General features: G+C 41.7%; 1 protein-coding gene across 1 annotated transcript; it reads right to left on the reverse strand.

Moving 5' to 3' along the window:
• Positions 1-1,455: 1,455 nt before the first annotated feature.
• Positions 1,456-24,423, reverse strand: LOC101529144 (solute carrier family 5 member 4). Its single transcript, XM_004592015.2, has 14 exons — positions 24,298-24,423; positions 23,441-23,545; positions 22,009-22,068; positions 19,537-19,641; positions 19,318-19,423; positions 16,639-16,719; positions 15,104-15,324; positions 13,172-13,307; positions 11,464-11,571; positions 9,026-9,176; positions 6,719-6,887; positions 4,885-5,100; positions 2,803-2,905; positions 1,456-1,775 (listed from the first exon to the last, which is right to left on the reverse strand). The coding sequence occupies exons 4-14, from the start codon at positions 19,630-19,632 to the stop codon at positions 1,561-1,563; spliced, it is 1,602 nt and encodes a 533-aa protein (XP_004592072.2). The 5' UTR covers positions 19,633-19,641; positions 22,009-22,068; positions 23,441-23,545; positions 24,298-24,423; the 3' UTR covers positions 1,456-1,560.
• Positions 24,424-24,661: the final 238 nt, after the last annotated feature.

The raw sequence follows: 24,661 nt of genomic DNA on the forward strand, positions 1-24,661 counted from the left end.
TTCCTAACGTTCATGTGTTGGAAAATTAATCCCCAGTCCGGCAGTGTTGAGAGGTGGGACTTTGACGAGGTATTTGGGTCATGACAGCTGTGTCCTCATGACTGGATTGATGATATCCCAGATGTGTGTCAATTATCAAGAAAGTGGGATCCTGATGAAAGGATAAGTTTGACGTCTCTGTCTGCCCTTCGACCTTTTTGCTATAGGACGATGGGTACGGAGGCCCTCACCATATGCTGCGTCTAGGTCTTGAGCTTCCTAACCTGCAGCACTGTACAAAATCAACTGCTGCTATTTCATGCTTACCCAGTGTATTTGGGCTGGAGCAGTGCAGAATGGACTCAGGCAGTGGTGGCTGCCAGAAACTTAGGGGAGAGAGAAATAGAGACTTCCAGTTGTAAGCTAAAAGTGTTCTGAGGTTCTAATGTACATCGCGATGGTCATACAAAATGGTGATGCACTGAGTAGTTGACACTCACTAGTGAAATAGATCTTAAGTGTTCCCACCACATGCATAGAAAAGGGGACTAAGTGATGTGTGATGTCCCTTAATTGTTGTCAAGGTATACATGTAGGGCCCGGCGGCGTGGCCTAGCGGCTAAAGTCCTCGCCTTGAAAGCCCCGGGATCCCATATGGGCGCCAGTTCTAATCCCGGCAGCTCCACTTCCCATCCAGCTCCCTGCCTGTGGCCTGGAAAGGCAGTCGAGGACAGCCCAAAGCTTTGGGACCCTGCACCCGCGTGGGAGACCTGGAAGAGGTTCCAGGTTCCTGGCATCGGATCGGCGCGCATCGGCCCGTTGCGGCTCACTTGGGGAGTGAATCATCGGACGGAAGATCTTCCTCTCTGTCTCTCCTCCTCTGTGTATATCTGGCTGTAATAAAATGAATAAATCTTTTAAAAAAAAGGTATACATGTATCAAGTCATCATGTTTTACACTATATATATATGTCCATACATGTGTCTATGATAGTTACTTGTTAAATATCATAGCAACTTACAGCTACATGCCTAGTTCACATACATAAAGGATCGCATCACTAGCTGTATAAATGATCAACTCTTATTTTAAAAAGATGTATTTTTTTCTTTTTTGGAAAGGCAGGTCAGATTTATGGAGAGAAGGAGAGACAGAAAGATCTTCCATCCGCTGGTTCACTTCCCAAGTGGCCACAACAGCTGGAGCCGAGTCTGTCAGAAACCAGGAGTTAGGAACTTCTTCCTGGTCTTCCATGTGGGTGCACAGTCCCATAGCTTTGGGACTTCCTCTGCTACTCTCCCAGGCACATTAGCAAGGAACTGAATGGGAAATACAGCAGCCAGGACATGAACCAGTGCCCATATGGGATCCCGGCACTTGCAAGGTGAGGATTAGCCAATCAAACCATCATGCTTGGCCCAAATTATCAATTGACACAAAATTAACAACAAAAACAAAACAAATTAGTCTTGGGTTGTCTCTTTAAGTCTCCATCTCCCTCATGCAATGCAACACACTGTAAAATGGAAATCAGTGAAATTATCTTTGCTTAATAAATATTTTTGTGGCTGGGCTTGAGTTCAGGCGAAATAAGCGTGCAGAAAGACAGTCACAGCTAGGAGGATGATGGCGTTGATGTTCACGACCATCCTCCACAAGGGCCTCTCTGATGTGTCAGTCAACTTCTCCCTCAGGGCCTTTTCCTCCTCTTGGGTCAGCTTACTGTCCATCTTTTGTAAGCCGCAGAATATATCATATGCCTTCTTGAGACATCCACGGGATTTCTTGGGATTATCTGAAAGCAAGATAAACATATGATCACCAGCTTTGAAATAGAAATTCTTTTTTCCCACATGTGAGCTGTGTGTGTTGCCTCCTGGGGTCCACATTAGCAGGAAGCTGGAACTGGGAGCAGTCCCAGGCAGTCAAAAATGAAGGCAAGCATCTTAGCTGCTAGACCAAAAGCCAATTCTAACTAATGGTCTTTAAAGTCACTCAAGAAAAGAAATCTAAAATTATTTGAGCTATGACTTCTTTTATGTCAGTGGCAAAAATTCAGAAGGTTCATGATACACTGTGTTAGCCAGTATGTGTGTAAACAAGAACTCTCATATATTTTTACACTAACATTACTTGGGCTTATTCCTTTGTGTTTTTTTTCCCTCTAACTTTCATTCAATATTCACTAATTTTCCTACCTGTCTTCTAGTGCCAATAATGAAGATCAGGCACATTTTCCCCAGAGAAGATTTTTATGTGTATAATTTTCATAGTCATTTCTCTCTAAGTATAATCTTACTTCCAATATGACTTCTCATAGACGTTTTAGTTTAGAAGTATGCTTAGGGGTTAGGGTTGTGGTATAGTGGGTGGAGCTACTGTTTGCCATGTTAGAATCCCATAAGGGTGCTGACTCAAGTCCTGATGGCTCCATTTCTGATCCAGCTCCCTGCTAAAATAGCAGAAGGTAGCTCGAGTGCTTGGGTCCCTGTGACCCACGTGGGAGTCTTGGAGGAAGCTCCTGGCCTAACTGTGGCCACTGTGACCATCTAGAGAGTGTACAAGTAGAGGAAGATCTCTCTGTCACTCTGTATTTCAAGTGAATAAACAAATGAATAAGCAAATATTTGTAAAAAGTTGTTTTGCCCACCAAATTATTTTAAAATTTGAGTTCCTATAAATCTAACACATGTTTAGTTTCCTACACATCTAAGAAATCTTTTTTTAAGAAGCTGGAGTCAGTGGCAGTGAAAGATCTGTCCAGAAGCCATGCCGTGCACATAGATTCCCTATTTGAAAGTCAAATGTAAACCAGCTGTTACCTTCTTCAACACCTTTGTCAGATTCTTCTGGCTTTCCCTCTTCTGCATCCAAATCGATTCGTTCCTCCTTGCTGTTCCGCAGAGCCCAGCACAGGCGATGTAGCTGACCAGAGCCACACACAGCATCATTAGAGACAGGCAAATGTTCATGATGATCTAGTAGTCCCTTAGCTTACCGTATGATTTAAAGCAACCACAAGCCACACAAGGATACAGATAAAAGGAAAAAAAAAAAAAGTCTCCTACTCCATTCACTTATCCAAACACTATCGTAAGCTACTTTCATATTAAATCTTCTGTTAGCCATTCAAACCTGTGTAACATTGTAGAGCCCAAATTTAGCTCCAGCAGAAAAAGGGTCAATAGGATGCCTGCAGGCAGAAGACCTTGTGAGATAAAGAACCGCAGAAGACCTTGCAAAATAGAGAGCTAGGAGCCGTTGGGTGCTTTCCAAGAGCTTGGAACAGTGAGTTTCAGTTTCCCAAGTTTCTATTTTACAAAAGAGAGATAAGTTTCCATTTCTCAGACACTGAGCCATTCTTGAAGACTGCTTTAAGCAGGGGCAGCTCCTGTACCAATCATAGCCTTGTGTGACTTAAAGATGCCAATGGGATCCCTGTAACTATGCATCTGCTTCTGTAACCCCGCTTCCTGCTTCCCATATCCTATAAAAAGACCCAACTTGTGTGGCTGGGTGCGACTCCTTACTCGAACGAGCGGGAGCGCCCACGAGCCCGTGTGAAATAAACCTTGCCTCATGCGTGATTGCATCTCTTGGTCTCCTGTCTCGTGTCTGCCGGAGGGCTCCATTCGTTGAGGGGCGAGGGCCCCTGGCCCCTGCCCACTCGGGTTTAACAACATATCCTTACAACTCTTCCTTCTGGGCTCATAGTTTCAGGAGAGTCCAAGATGCAGTGAAGGCATTTATACTTAGCTTCACTCATTGTCCTTATTATCCAAATGCTCACTGGCTACATCATCACGACTTTTCAAATGTCTAGTGTAACTTGGATTGCTTTTTATAATATCCTTTAAACTTCTGTGTTTAGATAGCCTTGATGTGTGATTCTTGGAACCCAGTTGCAATTCCCTACACAACTGTTTTTCCTTATCTGTCTTCAAACTTCTGTCAACCACATCTCTCTCTTTTTTTGATTCTTGAATTATTAGGTTTTATCGACTGCTAGTTGTGTTCTGTAAATGTAATTAAGATTTCCATGCTCGGCTTGCATGTTGATTTAAACATGTGACATGAAATAGAATTAGTGTTGTCATGTAACTTTCCCCCACATTGGCCATAGATCCAAAATATGTGTTTGGATGCAAGGAATAAATACCAACCCTGAGTCCTTCTAAGAAGGTTCCTCTGAGTATCAGTGAGCCTTTAAACTTAGACTTCATCACATTTTCTAAGCAATGTTTTGTTTTAATTAGACCCATGGCTTTCTGATACACATAATTTTCTAACCACTGGCAAGGGAAATAGGTAAGCATGCTTTGCTTCAAAGATTGTAAGTGATCAATGGAGAAAAATAAAGGCCAGTAATAAAAAAATATATAAAGGTTAGTCATGGAAATATAAATGTTAGTAATAAATTCACTTAATGTTATATTGATATTTTAAAATAATTAATTGTGTATTTTTTTATTGTCCTGCCCTGTTACCCATGTGCTTCTTAAAAAGTTCTTGGGGTTCATCCTGCATATCAAATTCTTTTCTCTTTGAGAAGTCCCTTCCTGGATGACAGCTAAGCCCTGGGGTGCTTCCCAGCTTCTTGGGTAACACTAATTACCCTTTTCCTGATATGTTGTAACAACAGCACTGATTAACTTCCAAGCTGCATGTCGAGTGTTTGTAATACAGTCTGTAGCCTGCTTTCTGATCCTTACTTCTTCATTCACTGATGCTTTGCCCACACCAGATGCAAACTGTTCTACAGCCGACAGATTGGCTGAAAGTCTCTTAGGGTTCTTCTAGCTCTGTAGGTACAGTGATTCCATCCAAGTTTATGTGAGTAGAAGCTTTAGAATGCAAACACTTCTTATTTTAAGATGAACATATATCCACTACCCAGCACTCACATGAACATCCGGTATAGGTTTTGTTAAGAGGGAAACTCCCAGGACGACTGCTGTGGTCACAACAAAGAGAATGATGGCGAAGTATAGGTAGTGTACTCCACAGATAATAGTTGGACATTTGCTGGGAACCATGCAACTCCCTGTTCCGTAGGCAAATTCTGCGATCATACGAATAAGGCCCATCACAAGTCCCATCATAAGACCCCAGAATGCACCCTGAAAAAAACACACATACACATACAGAGCAGAGGGTTTAGCACAGATGAGAAGTTCATTCAAATAAACCGTAATTATCATCCTGCATGATAGCTCAATTAAGGGAAAAAACAAGTGGCTAGCGCTGAGCATGTTTGCAAGGAAAGTTGCAAATGTGAGAATAATTCAGATTCAGGGAAGAATGGGATTAGAAGATAAACTTCTTTTGGTGCAAAAGTTTTTGAAAGTCTTGCATAGCATTTTTAATACTGCACATTTTCTATGATTTTTTTGGAAGACTCTTTGTAATGCATATGGAAGAAAATGTCTTCTTAAGATTCATACAGATGTTTAAATTCAGACATCTTAATGCTTAGTGCTTGGTGGATGAAAGGTGGGGATTGATCTAATTGTGATGGTCAGGAGGTGGGGTTGGAGGGCAGTTCGGGGTTCCTGGGGGTATGCCATCAGAGAGTGGATCTCAAGAGAGGAGTTGATTGTTTGAGTTCTGATTCTGCCTAGTCTCTCTCTGCTCCCTGGATCAACACGTGATGATTTTTCTGTATCCACCTTGACCACTTCCCGTCAGACACCAGGCTAGGGGTGTCTGATGCCCAGTCTTCAGTTTTCACCATCAAACTGTAGATTGAAACACACCTTTTCTTTTCCAAGAAGTTCCTCTTGGGTATTCAGCTAAAGATGACAAAAAATATTGGACTAATGCACTCTTGTCTCTGGGGTTTTATTTTCTAGGGTCCTGAAACACATCACCTTAATGGCTTCCATCAGGATTCTACTGCTTACACGGACCCAAGGGGAAGTTTCGCTTAACTTTATTTTATTGATGCATTACAAACCTGTGAGTTTCTGTAGCATAAAAAGGGGTTCCACTTATGTTATACCATTTGCCGAATTGATATTTAGGTGATTTGGGAAATTTGTTAAGCCCTTAACAATGGAGAACATTTATTTCCTCTGAGAGGTTGTTGGAGGATGAAAACATGTGCCCCTCCTTTCCATGTTCCTTATGTTAAGTTTTGGGAAAATGACATTGCATGGTGAAAAACTAGGAGCTGAGTCTGAATCCTAGGATCCCACTTGTTAATACATGGAACATGTATAGATATTAGCCTCTCTGCACCTGTTGTTTATCTGAAAATCATAATAGAGGCTAACACCTAGGACAATTAAGGAATAAACAAACATATATGGTCTACAATTGTCAATCCACAATGTAGCATAATAGCAATACTTCTGTGATAGACTTCCTCCTAAGAATTTTACAAATTTCATCTCGATTTTTTTTTCTCACAGCAGTTCACAAGGTGCAAAGAATTATTATTTCTATTTCAAAGGGTATCACATAACTTACTTCAGAATCATAACTGGACCCTGGAATTCTATCTCCCAAATGTGTACTACTCAGTACTGTGTCATGGCTGTACATAGTGTTCTGTAAGAAACTTAAGAACCACATGATGAGTGAATGTATGTATTTTGATATTTTGGGTAAGGAGTAGGAATTGTGGCTGACATCAAGGTGAATCTGGAGTTATGTAAGTTAGGTAGAATGAATGAATTTTGATACCCTGGTGACTAAAACACTTTTTTCTCACTCAAAGTCCCAGGTTTCCATTACCTGTTCATTGACTCTTTTACAGAAGATAGCCAGCAAGAAGACAGCTGCAATCGGAGGCCCAAGGTAGCTGGAAATTCCTTCCGTGTAATGGATTAATTGTCCACTTCGAAATACCTCTACTAAGGGGATCCACATGATGCTGACAATAATTAAAAAACTGACAAACAACCTGGTAGGGAAACAGAATGATTTGAATGTTGGACAGAAGCCTGATAGGGTCCTCTGTTGTGTTTTTGTTTGTGAACGCATTCATTTTTGCTGCTTACTAGCTTGTCAAACTAAATCAGGTTCCTTGACCTGACATGAATCCACGTCATGTTTGGTGGTTATCTAAATGCTTGCTTGTGAATGCTCATTATACCGTTCCCAAGAGGTTAAATATCCATTCGCAAGAACAGTACAAATGTCAACAACTTATTAATAATTTGCTAATGTGATACATACATATGTCAATTAGAACTGAACACCAGAACTATTTCCACGGATAAGCAATTATTTATATGATAAGAAAAGCAGACTCCAATTATGGTGTTTTTACTACCTTGAGTAAAACTAAATGAGTTTTCATAGATTAGAATTGAAACAGTTTCTGTTTATCCCAGCATATTGAGAGAGTTGGCCAAAAAAAGAGAGGTATTTTGTGATTTTCCTACTTGGATACTGTGCCAGGTAGAATTGATTAAAATATCAGAAGCTCCTGAGGACCAGGGAACATGACTATCCTAAATCCTGCTGTGCTTCAACACAATCACTTACTAGGCCATATACAGAAGGTCATTACTCTCTGTTCACTTGAAGTAAAGATGTTTTGGAAGGCTGGAGGGAGAAACAAACATTGGGCAGGAGACTGAGGCATAGTAATCTCCTTGAAACTGTATAAAATGGAAGCTACCTTGAAACAAGCAAATGAGATAAACACATAAGGTCTTAGCACAAAGGCCAAGACCCAGGCAGGATTCAATAAATGACACCCATTATCATTATTATTATCATCACTGGGAAGCAAATCATGTACCTGCTTTATTCTCTTAGCTTCAATTGCTTCTATCACAAGTTGAACACAATCCAAAGTCTCCTTATAGCTGGAATGCTCCCTTCTTGGCCTTGCTTGTTATCACTCTCCCATTGGGTCCTCGGGTGCCAACCTCATTCCTCTGCTGCCCTCCAACATGCCACACACGTGACTGCTAGAGGAAGGCTGCACTGATGTTTCCTTAAGAGCCCAGAGGCTCACCACCACACTCTCCGCAGGGACCCGCTCAGATGCCACCTCCTCAGAGAGGGTTCAGTGTGCACCTGTGTCAAGTGACTGTCATCCTTTTGTTCTAACTCATTGTCTTCTGAGCACCTCTGGTCACCTGATGCTGCATACATTTATTCATTGTTAGTCTTTCTACAAAAGCACAAATTCCACAGAGCAAGAGGTCAAATACACCTCTTCGTATTTGTGCTTTTAGAGATAGTAGACGTTTGGTGAGAGAGAGTGGGAAAAAAAGCCATTCGTTTTCTTTAAAAATTTTCAAGTTTATATACAGGGAACAGATTTCATGCAGTTCATAGGTAAAAGCCTAAGAAGTCTGTTGTATTTCCCTCTCCCTTTTACCCTCCCCTTCCTCTCTTTCATTTTTGATTTATGGTGAAGATCACAATTCTACTAGAGTACTGCATTCCCTATCAGTCACCATTTTCTCTATCATAGACACACAGATGCCTGGCTGTTGTGCCTCTCTGGATGGAACAAGTGAGATCTTCACCCATGCGCCTCATTCACTGAAATGATTGCTATCTATTATCTCCAGAAAAGCACAATGAGCGGGGAACAATAGTGCTTCAACTTCCCTTCCACCTAATTGCACACTTTCAAAATAAAGTCAGAGTGCCAAGGCACAAGTACACAATAACACATCATTTTAGAAGAATCACACACACACACACACACATCACAAATCAAGTATTAAAAGAGAAAGGGTGGACACCTTCATCTATTGCTAGGATATGTCATCCATGACAACATTCGATGACAATGCAACTAACCTATCAGAGCAAGTGGGATTTTTTTTTTACCTCCAGGAAACACTGAAGAAGTTCAGTGAAGACAAGATGGACAGTTGTATGGATGGAGGACATCATAAGAGACTTTCATTTACAACGAGGGCCTGTGTAAGTTGAAATAAGGTCCTTCAGTGTCCATCCTGTCTTCTTCTGAATGGTCTGGTTCCCTTCACACAAGCTGAAAACAAGACAGCTTCATTTCCTCCCACACCCACTTTTCCCGGTAAGACGTCTTTAGAAACCCGAATCCCTCACCGTCCAGCGATCAGGAGCTCCTTCTCCGACGCTTGCTTCCGGATCTTGGTGTAGAGATCCACGGTGAAGAGAGCGCTGGAGCTGTTGAAGATGGAGGTGAGGGAGCTCATGAGAGAGGCCAGCATGGCTGACAACATGAGGCCTCGCAGCCCTGGAACAAGAAGTGGCGCAAGACCTGGTTAGCGACTGGAAGGTCAGGATCTGTTGAGGAGCTTGCTGAATGAGAGATCCATCCACAATTGCGAATTCCGACTGGTTAACCAATGTCCTTATTGAAACACATCTGCTTGTGGGGCGTCCTGCTTGTTTCTTGGAGATTTGAAAATAACCCAGTATAGGATTTTGATCCTGTGTGTAAATGTAGAGATCATTTGCCGCAGTCTAGTTTTGGAAGAGAGGAAACAAGGCCAAGCCAAGAAGGGGGGAACCCTTGGCTTCCTAAGGATTTAGAGATCTGGAGAGACAGAAGCTTCGTAAGCACCACTGCTGACAAGTGTTTGTTGAGGAAAGCTGAGGTTTTGTGATCATGGTGGGAGCTCTGTCCATGAGTCATAGCTCCCAACCTCCTGGGGCAGAGTAGGACGGGGTGCATAGGGGATCATGCGTGTGAGTTATGCTTCCTTTATGCTGGGAATGCTCACATGTACCAGGGAGGAGAAAGGTCACCGAAGTATTACCTAAACTTTGATAAGCCTCAGGTATAAACTTCCCGGCCACTTCCAACCTCTGTACCTTTCTCTGTTTTCATTCGCCACAGCAATGATTATCTTCTGATAACCTAACAATTTACTTGTTTTATATGCGAGGTTTATTTTCTATCATGAAACTAGGATGTGAGTCCCAAGGGATAAAAGTTTCCACCCCCACCTTTTTTTTTAGCACCAAGGCACTATTTGGTACATAGTGCACTCAGCAAGCAGTTGTAAATGATATAGATTGAAATCTATTATTAAGGTGCTACTAGCCCAAAGAGAATATAATAAATAGTTAACTTCCATGTGATCCAGCAGTCCCACAATGTTACGTCAAAGACATGGGCTCATTGTACCAGAGAGCTATCTGTACCACATGCTTACAGCAGCACTCTTCACAATAGACAACATATGGAATCAGAAAGAGAATCCATCACCAGTTGCATGGAATGTTATTGCGTTACAAAAAAAAGAATGGAGGGCCCGGCGGCGTGGCCTAGCAGCTAAAGTCCTCGCCTTGAACGCCCCGGGATCCCATATGGGCGCTGGTTCTAATCCTGGTGGCCCTGCTTCCCATCCAGCTCCCTGCTTGTGGCCTGGGAAAGCAGTTGAGGACGGCCCAAAGCTTTGGGACCCTGCACCCGCGTGGAAGACCTGGAAGAGGTTCCAGGTTCCCGGCATCGGATCGGTGCGCATCGGCCCATTGCGGCTCACTTGGGGAGTGAATCATCGGACGGAAGATCTTCCTCTCTGTCTCTTCTCCTCTCTGTATATCTGACTTTGTAATAAAAAATAAAATCTTTAAAAAAAAAGAATGGATATCTATCATTTACATCAGGATGGTTGAAACTGGAGAACATCATATTGAGTGAAATAAGCTAGACACAATAAGACAAACACTGCGTGTTCCTCCTTACTTATGGGAGGCAAAGTAAAAAAGAAAAAAAATTATAAAGGCTTGTGTGTATCAGCTTTACCGAAAATACATAGTTTTGTCAATCTTTTTCTTAAATCATGGTCAAACAAATTGCTAAAAATTATAGACTGTTACAGTTTAATGATTTTATGGCTATTTTAAAGTTTATATAAGGAAAGGTGACTGTCTTACTTCTATTATTGTTAGAAGCCTTTGTCTGTTGTCCTGTTCAAATTTGGTCTTTTTATTTTTTATTTTTGATCTCTTCATTTAGTGGAACATTAAACTTTTGAGTATAATGCAAATTAAAAATGTGTTATCTCAAATAAGAAAAAAAATTTCAAGGGAATAAATGAAAAAGAAATGTCTGATGGACAGAATAGAATTAATGGAAGTAATGAAATTACCAAAGATTAGAGAACAACCTATTAGTTTTTAAAGATTTATTATATTGATTTGAAAGGCAGGATTAGAGAGAGAGGGAGAGACACAGAGAGAGAGAGAGATCTTCCACCCAGTGGTTCACTCCTTAAATGGCTACAACGGCCACTGTTAGTCCAAGACCAAGCCTGAAGCTAGGAGCTTTATCTGAGTCTCCCACAAAGAGGGCTCAAGTGTTTGGGCCAAATTCTCTGCTTTCCCAGGTGCATTAGCAGAGAGCTGGATAGGAACTAGAGTATCTGGGACAGAAACTGGCACTCATATGGGATACCAGCATCACAGGAGGAAGCTTTAGTTGCTATGCCACAACACCGGCCCCCACAACTCATTTTTATGGATCATCTAGAAACCAGGTTCCCAAGGCTATCCTAGCTTGGAGATTTTCTTACCGGCCGGCATCAGTTCCAGCACCAGTGTTGGGTAGGCATAGTTAGTGCAGCCGACATCAATGCCACACTGTTTTTCACATTCAGAAGGTATGACACACGCTACATTGTCTGAGGAAGGAGTCAGAGATGAGTTCAGTGAGCAGATCTCAACCAGGAACAAGCCATAGCCATTGGATAGTAGGGGAAGATCTTGGGGGAGGGGAGAGATGTTTGCCTAGAAATTAGAGATTCAACTTGGAATACTATACCATGGGAACTGGTCCCTCTTTCTCCAGCACATGACCTCCTAAGTGACTTATACCCATAACTCCTTTTGTACCAACCCATGGGACAGGGCTTTGCTTTGAGGTGTGGCCCATGGAGAGCGTTACAGCAAGCAGAGGCAGCTCATCTCACATTCCAGAAATGCGACAAGAGCATACATTATGCCAGGAACACAAAATTCCAAAGATACACAACAATCCGAGAACAATCAATGCCAAGAAATTTGGATTGGATGTCCAGGCATATCTAGCCTAAAAGTGCTCACATACATCAATCATAAGGGTCACTCTGGATGATGGACCTTGTGAATGCTCCTTGTGTGATGTTTCTTCTTTAACAACAGTTGCACAGAATATTGGGGGAACTTTTTTTTTTTTTTGCTTAAACCTCCTTATGACCACAGATAAGGCAGATTGACAAAGACTCATGCTCAATACCTTCTTTTAAAAAAATTCTAATAGTTTTCCACAGAGATGTCTTTTCTCATAACTATGATATTTGTTGAACTGTCATTTTGTAGTCTTCTTTTTTTATAATCTTCTTTCTTTTTGCATTTGACATACTAACACCAGTCTTCTGTTAAGTTTTGAAATAGTCTTAAATTCCTTGAATGCCGTTGACCATAAGGTCAGCCATTTCTTTAGCTATTCTCTACTTGTTGGCTATTTATACATTCTTGATTGTTATAAGCAACATTACAAAAATGGTGTTGGTCATTTGATAATCAACAAGATTTCAGTAAAACAAACAAACAAAACCCACTGAGGCTCCATTGAGGAAACATGAAGTGGATGCAGTGTTGTCTGATGAATTGCCCTAAATGCGTTAAGTTCTTTATTAGTCAACTAATAGTGTACTTCCCTTCACTTTTCATAATAAATAAAGAAAGGTTATTTCTAAGGAGGATTTTCAATGCTAGTGGACACTAGCATTGTAACCACTATGAGCATCTGTGAGCTCATAAATGAATGTGTCTCAAATAATCCAAACTCACAGTTATTATCCTCAGCCCTCTGCCTGTCTCCTAGGGACCAAGAAATGAGAATACATCTCAAAAACCTTCTCAGTTAGAGGTATCACTGCACTTGACTCCTGCAGCTCACCTCATTCCGATTTGCCCAAGTTACCCAGTCCTCTGGGATCCTACTACATTCTTCTCTAGGATTCCTTATATCCAAACCACTCCTAAACTCAGCACTGACAGACTCAAATGTTAACAGGGAACCAGGCAACCTGTAGGCAGCGAAACCAGGGACTGGGGAACCTGACACATTGACTCCTCCTGACTGCTGATCCTCCGCACAAGGCTTCCCATACACCTGGAATTCTGCTTTCATTTCCTCTCCAGAATGGGTTTTTCTAGCCTATCAAGGATCTACTGCATTGAAAAACGCTTCTCAACATTCAAACATGAAAAAGAGGATCTGTGAGGCTCCCGGCTTGCCTGGGTACAGGATGCGGCTGATCATTCCTGGCATCACCATGAGGAACAAGGGAAGTATCTTCAGGTAACCACACATGATGCAGGCGGCCTTTACGTGAGACATGTCCTTACCGGACAGGCAGCGCTGTACAGTAACCTGGCGAGAAAACAAGGCCTTCCATGAAATACTCTGAGGATGATTACCAAGAAGGCAAGCATCTTTTTTTCAGGGATTAATGTTGTGGTAAGAATTGATATTATTTTTAGTAAAAAAAAAATAATAAAGGGTTTTGGAGTAGACCAAACTTTGACTAATTACTCCTTTTTTTGCGGGGGGGGGGGATAATGTTTGGTCTTTGTGAATTTCGGGTTTCTTATCTCTAACGTAAGATTATCTCCTGCAGGGCTTGTCTGAATGCTTTGCAAAATATCTGTAAGACTCTTGGTATGTAAAAGCCGATACTCATTTGCTACTATAAAAATACTTTTGCAGCTCCAAAACAGGCTCCTATATGCAACGATGATAGTGTGTTCTTTCAGGTACAGGGCTGTCACAACTGATGTCACCACAAGCTGTGTGCTGGAATCGTATCTTATGTGATTGGCATGATCGGCATTTCTATACTGTTTCAGGGCAACTGCCTTGAGAAACCAAGTTAGACATGGAAGCACCATGTATTGGATCCAGTAAAACACAACACTGAGACATCCATCTATATTTCTTCGTAATAGTCTGAGAACTTCACCCTTCACTTGTAGTTAGGAACCAAATGTTAAAGTCCTGGGGGAAAATGGGTGCAACATTTGAAATTATACTTAATTTTTCAACTCAAAATTTTCTAGAAAAGCAGAATTTCTATTCCCAACAGCACTTCTTGTAATTTCTCTGATTGAGGGCTGTCAGAAAATAGAGATGCCTTCTTTAGATTAATTCTCTTTGTAGAAGCAATCTGCTAGGGGTATCAGGTGGCACTTAGGGCTGGGGAAGCAATTGGTGTTTTTGTATAGAGAGCTAGACTAAGGTGGAGGAAAACCATCAGATATAGGTGAGGAGGAAAGCCATTGACAATCAACGTCAACGACCTGGTCAAATGGTGAATGTGATGCCACTTAAAGAAGATGAGGCAGTCAACAACGATGAACTATAAGTAACAAAGATGGTTGCAGCAATCAAAGGTGACAACTTGCATGCTTTGGTAGCTCTGCTGAGAAAGGAGAAAAGTTTGCAATGTGTTTGATGTTTATTGTATGATGATTAGCAACACAGATCAGAGTAAGAACTGAAGCATTATTAAATAAATGGAAAAATGAAAAACTAAAGAAAAATCCATCTGAGGATGTCACGTATGCAACTCAGTTGTGAATTACATTTGTGCAGTCCCAACAATGGAAGTAGTAAGTACTGATTTATTCAAAATTGCAATCTCAGTGGTAGGCTGGGACAAGACGTGCGTGTGTGTGTGTGTGTGTGTATGTGGGATTGAAAACAAAAGGTGAAAGGGGGCTGAATGCTAATGTCTCCTAATGGGAGGCCAATGGGACCATCCTAACTTTGGAAATCCAAGAGGGATCAAAGCAAGCATGTATTTGAAACAGGAAATAAAGACAATGCGAAAATTCAGATTAAACAGGTCTGAGAGTGTTAATTTCTAGCTAGCTCCAAGGTGATGCTGATGGCCCATTGATAGTTCAAGGATTTACAGAATAAAAATAAATATCAAGATATTTAATTGAAAGAAATGGAAGTGTTTACATCTGAGAGACAAGAAACAGAACATCAGGTGGCCTTATAGAAGTTTTTGACTCTTTAAATGATGTGTGTATGGACAAAATAAAAAAACAGATGTTTTCTATGATATGAGATAGGACAACATAAACATATTCTCTGTCTCTTTCTCTGTCTCTCTCTCTCTCTCACACACACACACACACACACACACACGAATACCTCACCTGGTCTGTGCACCAGTACCATGCAGCCACAATGGGCATTCCAAATATCAATCCTGGCCATGGAATGTCACCGGTGATGGGATCTCGGAAAACGTGGAAGGAGTCTGGCGCAGGAGTGTAGCAGCTGGGGTTGGCGGTCATGTTGTCTCCCTCGATTACAGACGGAATGGCATTCATATACTTCTCCTTAAAACTCTCATAGCCTCCAACTTCATCAAATGCTGGAAACGCACCAGACACAATGAACTGTCTTACAGAAATCTCAGACTCCTGATTTTGATGATAGCTTGTTTGTGGAGGAGCTACATGTTCTGGGTAACTAAATTCTAAATGGAAAGTATGGAAGGAGTGGATACTCCAGGATATTGATGACCTACAAAGGGACACTGTTCAACTAAGATTATCTGCAATGAGGAAACTTCTGTGTTCCTGTGCTAATATAGTAGCTACTAACATGAAACATTTGAACTAGAGTTAGGTAAATGAGGAACTGAGTTTTTAACTTCGGTAGCCACATGTGGTGAATAACAACTATATCGTGTTAAAGATCGTCATTACGGATTCGTTATTTGGCAGATCTTTCAGCTTTTGCCTCACTTATGAGAATACTTCAAAAAGTTTGAGGAAAATAAAAGTCCAGTAAAAAAGAAGTCAGCGAAAAAATTTCTTAAAGCTCATATGTGGTGTTTTTTATAAGATGAAGTGTATTTATTTATGACTTGTGTTTGTACCGCAGTGTTGCATGTGTTGGAATCTTGGTCCCCAGGAGTGTGCTGTTGCTGAAAGGTAGTGTGGAACTTTTAAGAGGTCAGACCTAGTAGAAGGTCCTTAGGTCAGTTGGGGATGTGCCGTCCAATTGGACTGTGGAACTCCGGTTTTCTCTGGCTTCCTGTTTAGCAATGCAGTCTCTCCTTCCAACACACTCTCACCACTGAGTGCCATGCACCACAGAGCCTTCACCAGAGCCTAGTTAACAACAATACTGTGTCCTTGAACCTCCAGAACAAGCAGTTACACTGTTTTCTTTATCTTTCATAGGGTTAGTCCAGCCTCAGGCACGTTAGTGTAGTGACAGAAAACAGCTGAGTCCAATGGCCCAGCAATAAATTGAGTAACATGTGTTAGTGGATAGTCATCTGAACTAATCATAATGAAGATAACGGTCAATTATCTAAAATTTCCTTAATAGTTCATCTTGCATTTCAGGGGAATTTTATGCAAACAAGAGATTTCTGTGCTTTGGATCCAATGTAACAATATTCCTCTAAAGTTCATCAGCCTAAATTGTAATGCTTTTGATTTTGTCCATTCTGAACACAAAGAAATGAAAGTTCAACAGTTCTGTTACTCAAAATTCTTAAAGAAACAATAAAAGTCTCCTCCCATTTCCTCATGCCAAGGAAAGAAGTCAGACAGATACTTGAACGGTGGTCATCAAATAGATGATAAGAAAATGTGACCAGACAGAGCAGCTAGACAGAACAATGTCCCATTGTTCCTGAGACCAGGGCACTGGGAACCCTGTTATCACTTACCATAGCCCATGAGAATAAAAGAACCAAGCAGCATGATGAAGGCCTGGAGAGTGTCCGTGTAAATCACTGAGGCCAAGCCACCTGTTAAGAGAAAGATAAGAACCGGGCATGTCGTTGAACTTGACTGGACAATAAGATGTTGGACTCTATGTTTGGTATACGCTTGCAATGGGGGAATCTCAACTGAACTTGAGCTGTGGTTATGCAACAAGGTGGAGGAATCCACCATGGTGGGAGGGTTTGGGGAGGGGTGGGGAGAACCCAAGTATCTATGTAACTATGTCACATAATACAATGTAATTAATGAAGTTAAATAATAAATAATTAAAAAAAAAGAACCGGGCATGTCTTCTATGACATGATTTTTCTGATTGGAGGCTTGGAGTTTCTTTTAGGTATTTATATAGTATCTAGCAGATTACTGTAAACAATAGTCTCTCCACTGTGCTGTGTAACTGAAAGAACTTATTCTTCTGAGCTAAATCTGATTTGATATCCATGATCCAACTGCAAGTTTCAGCCCTACTTCTCCAAGCTTCTAGTAATTATCATACTGTGTTCAGATTGAAAAATTCTAGGATTCACATATGAGAGAGAAAAGGTGGTGCTTGTTTTTCTGTGTCTGGCTCATTTCACTTCACACAAATGTCTTCCAGATTCAGCTATTTTGCTGCGAATCACGGGGTTTCAGCTTTTTATATGACTGAATCATCTTTCATTGTGTTTATGTAGACATTTCCTTGATCCGTGAATTGATCATCGATACCTTGGTTGATTCCCTATAAAGGCTATTACGAACAGTGTTGCTTAAAACATAATGGATCAGATTATCTCAGATGCAATGATTCCATATCTTTTAGACATATACCCAATGATGGGGCTGATGGATTATACGCTAGTTCTATTCATTTTAAAGGAGTCTCCATACAGTTTTCCATAGAGCTCAACTAGTTCATGTTTCCATGAACAGTGTGGAGAGCGGCTCCCTTTCTTCACTATCTAGCCAGAATTTGTTGCTTGCTTTCTTTTTGATAGCAAAAGGCTAGATGGCATTGTTGTTTTGATTTGCATTCCCCGATAGCTATTGGTATGGATGACTTTTTTCATATGTTGTGTTTCTTCCTTTTGAAAACCATGTCTTTCGATCCTTTACCCATTTCTTAACTGAACCAGTTGTTTTTTGATTATTGAATCTTTTGAGTTTCTGGTATATTGTGAACATTAATCCATGGTTAGATAAGTACCTTGTAAATATTTTCTCTCTTTCTGTTGGCTGTCTCTTCGCTCTATTGATCATTTCCTTTCTGCACAGAAGCTTCCAAATTTGACATAATTCAATTTGTCCGGTTTTGTTCTTGTTGCCTGTAATTTCAAGATCTTAATTTTTTTTAAAAAAATCACTGCCTGCAACAATGTCTTGAAGTGTTTATCCTGTGTTTTTTCCTACAATTTTATAATTTTAGATTTTATATTTAAATATTTGACCCATCTTTAGTTAATTCTTATATATGGTGAAAAGTAGGTATTGAATTTCATTCATAAATGTATTGTTTCTCCAATTATGTTTTTGGTACAACTGATCGTGTATATGGATTAATTTATGGGTTCTCAATTTTGGTCCATTGACTAGTGTCTCAATTTTTATGCTGACTTAATTACTATGGCTTTGTAGTATATCTGGCATTCAAATATTGTGATTCCTCCAGTATTAGTATTACAAGTATTTGCTCAGGATTGCTTTTGCTGTTTTGAGTCTTTTGTGGTTCTGTATGAATAATAGGATCATCTCTTCTAATTCTGTAAAGAATGTCACTGGTGTTTTGGAAGGGATTGCACTGAGTCAGTAGTTTTTTTTTTTTTTTTAAGTAGCATGGACATTTTAAAAACATGCTAATTTATTTGAAAGGCAAGTTAGAGGGAAAGAGAGAAGAAAAAGGAGAGAGAGAGAGAGAGCAAACTTCCGTCCTCTAGTTCACACTCCAAATGGCTACAACAACCAGGGCTAGGTCAAGCCAAAGCCAGGATCCTGAAACTCCATCCACGTTTCCCACACAAGTAGCAGTGTCTCAGATACTTGGGCCGTCTGCCATTGCTTTCCCACAAACATTAGTAAGAAGCTGGATCAGAAGCAGGGCAGCTGGGACTTTAACCGGCACTTATATAGGATGTCAACATTGCTATACTACAATGCCAGCCCTAGACAGGTCAATTTAATTGTGCTAATTCTTTCAATCAATGAACAAGAACTATAGCTTCATTTTTTTGGTGTTCGATGGCTTTTTTCATCAGTGCTTTATAATTTTCATTGTAGAGTTCTTTTGCTTTTTGGCCAATTTCTTTTTCTGAATATATAATTTTTGGTGACTATTGTGAATGCGATTTCTTTTGATTTCCCTTTCAGCAAGATCATTGTTGGTGCCTAAAAATACTATTTTTTCAGCTAATTTTGAGTTTTGTGTCTTTGCCAAATTGGTTTATTAGAACAGCTACAAGACAATAAATATAGATTCGGCTTTATTTGTTTTCACTGTGTTTCTGGCCCGTGCCTAAATCTCATGGTGTGACTGAAGTGATGTCTTGACTTGACACTAACAAGACGGACACTGAAGTTCATAATTGCAGGCTTGGGCGGGTTCCTCAGAAGACAACGTAACTGAACAAAACAAGCAACAGACTCACCGGTGATCGAGTAAACAGCAGTGATAGCCAAGAGAATGCAGATTGCGAGGTAAAGGTCCAGTCCCAAGGCCAGTTTGATGAACACGGCTCCAGAATATATGTCTGCCTGAGACCAGCCAGAGTGGGGAAGATACACATTTCAGATCATTAGCGTCTCCGCTCCAATGTCCTCTTTCTTTCCTTTCATGCTGACCCGTCAAGCAACTTCACAAAACTCACCGAGATTCTCAAAGCCACTGACATGAAGAGGGAGATGATAGAAAGATAGATCTGAAGTCGCTTCCCACCAAACCGCTTCTTGAGATATTCCGGCATGGTCAACACCTGCAGAGGCAAACACCCCGGGGAGTTTCCCTTCAGAATCCAGAGCGCTCAGGTCGGTCCCCCCCACAACTGTCAATTGGCATCTCAGGGCGGTTGAACACTGAGTGTGGCATGTTGGGATCGTAGAGGTGAGTATATTGTCATGTACAGAGTTTCATGAACTTTTTGAATTCTCCCTCATAACATTATGTATTCACTCACGCACAAAATTCCACTATGTTTTTAAATCCAAGCGCATTTTATTGCTTAATTCTACATTAAACACTTTCAAACGGAATGTGTAGAGGAAGAACACACGTGGAAGTAAGGGAGAGAAGCGAATGCGATTAACTCGACTCTATGCAACTGAAACCATTAGGGAATGGTTAGAAGTTTTCAGAATTAATAAGAAAACTGTACGACCTCAGACTGAGGAGTCCATTGAATAGAACAATTCAAGTTCCAGTCCTTCCCTGGCCTGGATCACCAGGTCCCGAGCCTCTCTGTTCCAACCTCCAGCCCCAAGCCCGGACCCTGCACCTCTCTAGACACCCATGGGCCTCACATCTTCTCATTCTGGCCTTGTCTATATTCTTCCCTCTGTCCAGTAGCATGTCCTTAACTGCCTTAACCTGACTGACCTCTGCCTGTTTGTTAAGTCTCCCATCTCATGGATGGAGACACCCAGACTGGATTGGGAGCCCTTCCAATAGCCTCTTAGGGGGTTGCCCAGCACAACATGCCTACATGAGATGAGCTTCGACTTACTTCCTCTCATACTGATGAAAGCATGATGCCTTCTCAGTTACAGAGAAATCCCTGATACCACGCCCAAGTGGCTACAGCAGACTGGGTGTTCAGGCATTGTTTCTCAGCCCAAGCAGGAACTCCAGCCTAGCTCTTCCTCCTCCTCACTCTCACCCCCCACACTGCCTGCTGAGTGTCTGCTAGCTAGTGTTCCTCAGGCACCAAGCACTCATCCAGGCCCAAAGTGAAGTCCTTGCTCTCCACCATCTGATACCTCTGCAATCAGCCTGCTATACTGATGGCAGCCTCACATACCTGGGCCCTTGTGTCTCAAGCCTTAGAGCTGCCCAGAAGACGACCTGCTCCATTGTCTTCATGTCTCATCGGCCATCAGTCATGTTCTTTTCACACCGGAAGCATGCCCCTGCTTCTTCCCTCAATATTCATGAGGCATTGTGTAAACCTCTACTCAAGTTCATTCTCCACTCAGTTGTCTGAGTGCAACAGCTTGACACAAGAATCTGGTGATGATCTTGCAGTACCTTAGAGACTACATCACTCATGTCTAGGAGGACACAGAACATGTCTTTTGAAGTCTAGGAGACACTTTAACCTTCCATAGTTCAAGGTCACTTCTACCTGCAGTTCTGTCTGCATTTCCCAGGATTATATCCTTACATAGTTTTTTCTAAAGATTCATTTGTTTATTGGAAAGGCAGATTTACAGAGTGAAGGAGAGAAAGAGAAAGATCTTTCCATTGATTCACTCCCCAAGTGGACACAATGGCCTGGGCTGAGCTAATTGAGAGCCAGGAACCAGGAGCTTCTTCCGGGTCTCCCATGTCAGTGCAGGGTCCCAAGGCTTTGGGCCGTCCTCAACTGCTTTCCCAGGCCACAAGCAGGGAGCTGGATGGGAAGTGGAGCTGCCGGGATTAGACCCGGCGCCCATATGGGATCCCGGGGCTTTCAAGGCGAGAACTTTAGCCGCTAGGCCATGCCGCTGGGCCCCAATCAGGTTACTTTTGAGAAGCCTTTCTCGAAGCACATGGTGGCCCCAGCTTCAAGGTTCTTACACGTGGTTGACACCACTGTAGTTATCCTCATGTAGCCAGCACCTGTTTGTCACTTAGATGCAGTCATATTCTCCTCTTACAGGCTCCTAGGAGGGCCTGGCATGATCGTCTAGAAGTTAAAGTCTTCGCCTTGAACGCCCATATGTGCCCCGATTCTAATCCTGGTGGCCTCACTTTCCATTCAGCTCCCCGCTGGAGGCCTAGGAAAGCAGTCAAGGATGGCCCAAGGCCTTGGGACCCTGTACTGCACCTGTGTGGGAGATCCGGAACAGGCTCCTGGCTCCTTGCTTTAGATTGGCGCAGCTCTGGCCATTGCAGTTGCTTGGGGAGTAAATCAATAGACGAAAGATCTTCCTCTCTGTCTCTTCTCCACTCTGTGTATCTGACTTTCCAATAAAAACAAATCTCTAAAAAAAAAAAAAAGCTCCTAGAAAAAAATTTAATTTTTCACTTGCTATTTGTCCTTCAAAAGGCCAAGCAGAGGTTAGGTACAGTGGTTTTGTGGTCAAACAGGAAGAACATGTGCCAGATTCGCCCAACAAATTAGAGGAGACCTGGGGTTGCTCACCTCCGCCTTGATGTAAATCGGGACAAAGACCCAACCTAGCAGCAGCAGCAGCAATATAGCCTGCGGGAAATCAAGACGAGAGTACAGTTAGGGAGACTCAGCCTGTGGCCCCTATCATCCCATGTCCTCTAAGTCTGAACAAAAAAGTTTAATTATATTCTGTCCCGTTCCAGAAAATTGTGATACCCAGCAAATGTGGACCCTGTTTTCCTGTGTCTCTAGGATTCAGACACCACCATTTGCTAGGGCTTAGGAAATGACAGAAGATGTGTAATGAAAATGGTCCTTAGAGATACGAGCCCAGAAGGAAAACTGCAAGATCACATTTTCCTTACTGAAAAAATAATATTCTGCAGTTCCAAGAAATGCATGAGAGTACTCCCTAAAGCATGTGGAAAAATAGGTGAAAATACAAGTTTATTTTTGGTAGAAAACTAATTTTTTTTTTTTACTCCATGCATGGCCTTTTCCCTTAGAAGCATATTGGCTGACAAACTTAGAGATACTTTTTGAGATCAACACGCAGTCCTGGTGCTCTCTAACTCTTGTTATGTGCAATAATGATAATAATACCATCAGGTATTAATGAGTCACGTAGACCAAGGGGCTTCACATTGATTATTTAGGCTGCTCCAAGTGTGAGCCAGGTGAGGCAGGTGTGAGCAGTAGTTACTCCTGTCTTCCGGAGGCACGGGAGCCTATTAGTGATGACGGAAGCCCCAGATGACAGGCTGAAAGAGGAGCTGGAGTGTCACACCCATTGTGCTACCTGTCATTCTGCCCATGCCTCTGAAAGATGGCTTCACTCTGGAATCCACGGGCTCTCTCATAATAACACTTAGGCTACAGTGCTTATCTGGAGTTTAGGACTCTAATGCAGCTCCTGACTCAGCTAAAGCAAAGTGCAAGCATCATCTTTACCTACAGAGGGGAGGATCACTTCCTGAGTCCATGCAGGAGTAGTATATTTAAATTTTCAACATGACACAGTTTCTTCCTTAAGCATACCTCATACGTACACATGGGCATGAAAGATCAAGAAAGAATACTAGAAAAAACTATGGAAACTCAACAATGGTTTATGACGTTTTAATTCCTTCCATCTGATTCAGGGATAGGCACATAGTGTCTCCAGGGAGAGATCAAAATGAGAGTTAAAATGGCCAAACAAGTCAAGTGACCATGGGGATGGAATCATACACAATGACATTACTGATGGGAATAACAGTTTGAAAACACCTCAAAGGTGAGAAAAATGTGTTTGAAATATTCTAGGTGGAACGGGTTCACAGAGGAGCTGAAGGTCAAATCAAGGGTAGAGTGGGAAAAGGAAAACAACAGCAAAAACAGGAGTATATTCGATTACATTTCTAGAAACATCTGTGACAGAAGCTTGACAGAAAGGAGCAAGGCTATGCATAGCGTCACCTACATTCCATTCAAATGTTGCAACACCAATTCCCGAAGCTGCTCCCGTCCCAGCCAGCCCAACAAACTGGTTACTGCTAATGTTACTGGCGAAGAGAGAGGCACCGATCTGGAATCAAAGAGAACAGACTAAGATGGGCATTAAAGGATGCAAACCGGACTTCCTGAAACAGAGAAAGGCCTTACTGCTCTTTGAGAACAGCCACTGTTGGCAGCTCATGCTCAAAATCCAGCCCATCACTGATGCTGCATGGCTGAGAAAGAATTCCATTTTGTAGTTTAAACGATTAAAATAATTAAAATATATAAAAATATAATAATTTGTGAAATCGCCTAAAATGAACATGGCAGTGTCCATAAATTGCTTTGTTGGAACACCTGTTCTCATGATTGATGGGACATTATGCCTTACTGAAGTTAAACAACATAGATATGAAGTAAAGAAACCGGAAATGAGCTGTGTAGTTAGTCAATCTGTGTATAACAGCATTCCCAATGTCTATTTCTTATTTGAAAAGCAAGGGAAGGATGAGAGAGGGAGAGGGAGAGAGAGAGAGTGCCCTTCCATTTACTGGATCAGATCCCAAAAGCCAGGACTGGGCCAAGTTGAAGCCAAGCACCCGGAACTCCACACCTGGTGTGGTTCCAGCACTTGAGCCATCTTCGACTGCTTTCTCAGGTGCTTTAGCAGGGAGCTGGATTGAAAGTAGAGCAGCCAGGACTCCATCTACTCTCTATTATGAGCTACTGATGTTGCAAGTGTTGGCCTAACTTGCTGTGTCACAGAGCCAGACCCCACTATTCCCTTTGAAACACAAACAGGAAATTCTGTTTCTTTGTAGAAAAGTCTGAACCACTCACCGGCCACCAGGCCACATCACGACCAGCCAGGAAGAATTCTCTCACAGTGCCCCGGTTTGTCTTCAGTGTTGCCTGAGAAGAAACAAGGTGAGAGTCCAATAGCAGGTGCACCCAAGCTGTAAAAGAACCCACCCATCCAGAAGCTCTGGCCATGGTTCTGAAATGGTGGCTTCCTCAACTCATCTATGAAAAAAAAATTTTTTTTCCAGAAACTGTAGAAGTAGGATGCATTTTTATTTTTTTAAGACCTTTATAACTATGGCTTGGTAAAAACCCAGACCTGGGTTTCACAATGTGTCCTAACTTCTCAGTTTGTTTTCATGGGTGTAAATAAAAGCTGAGATTGAAGGGAAAATTGCAGACT

This window comes from Ochotona princeps, chromosome 29 (genome assembly GCF_030435755.1).
Source record: "Ochotona princeps isolate mOchPri1 chromosome 29, mOchPri1.hap1, whole genome shotgun sequence".
Lineage (NCBI taxonomy): Eukaryota > Metazoa > Chordata > Mammalia > Lagomorpha > Ochotonidae > Ochotona > Ochotona princeps.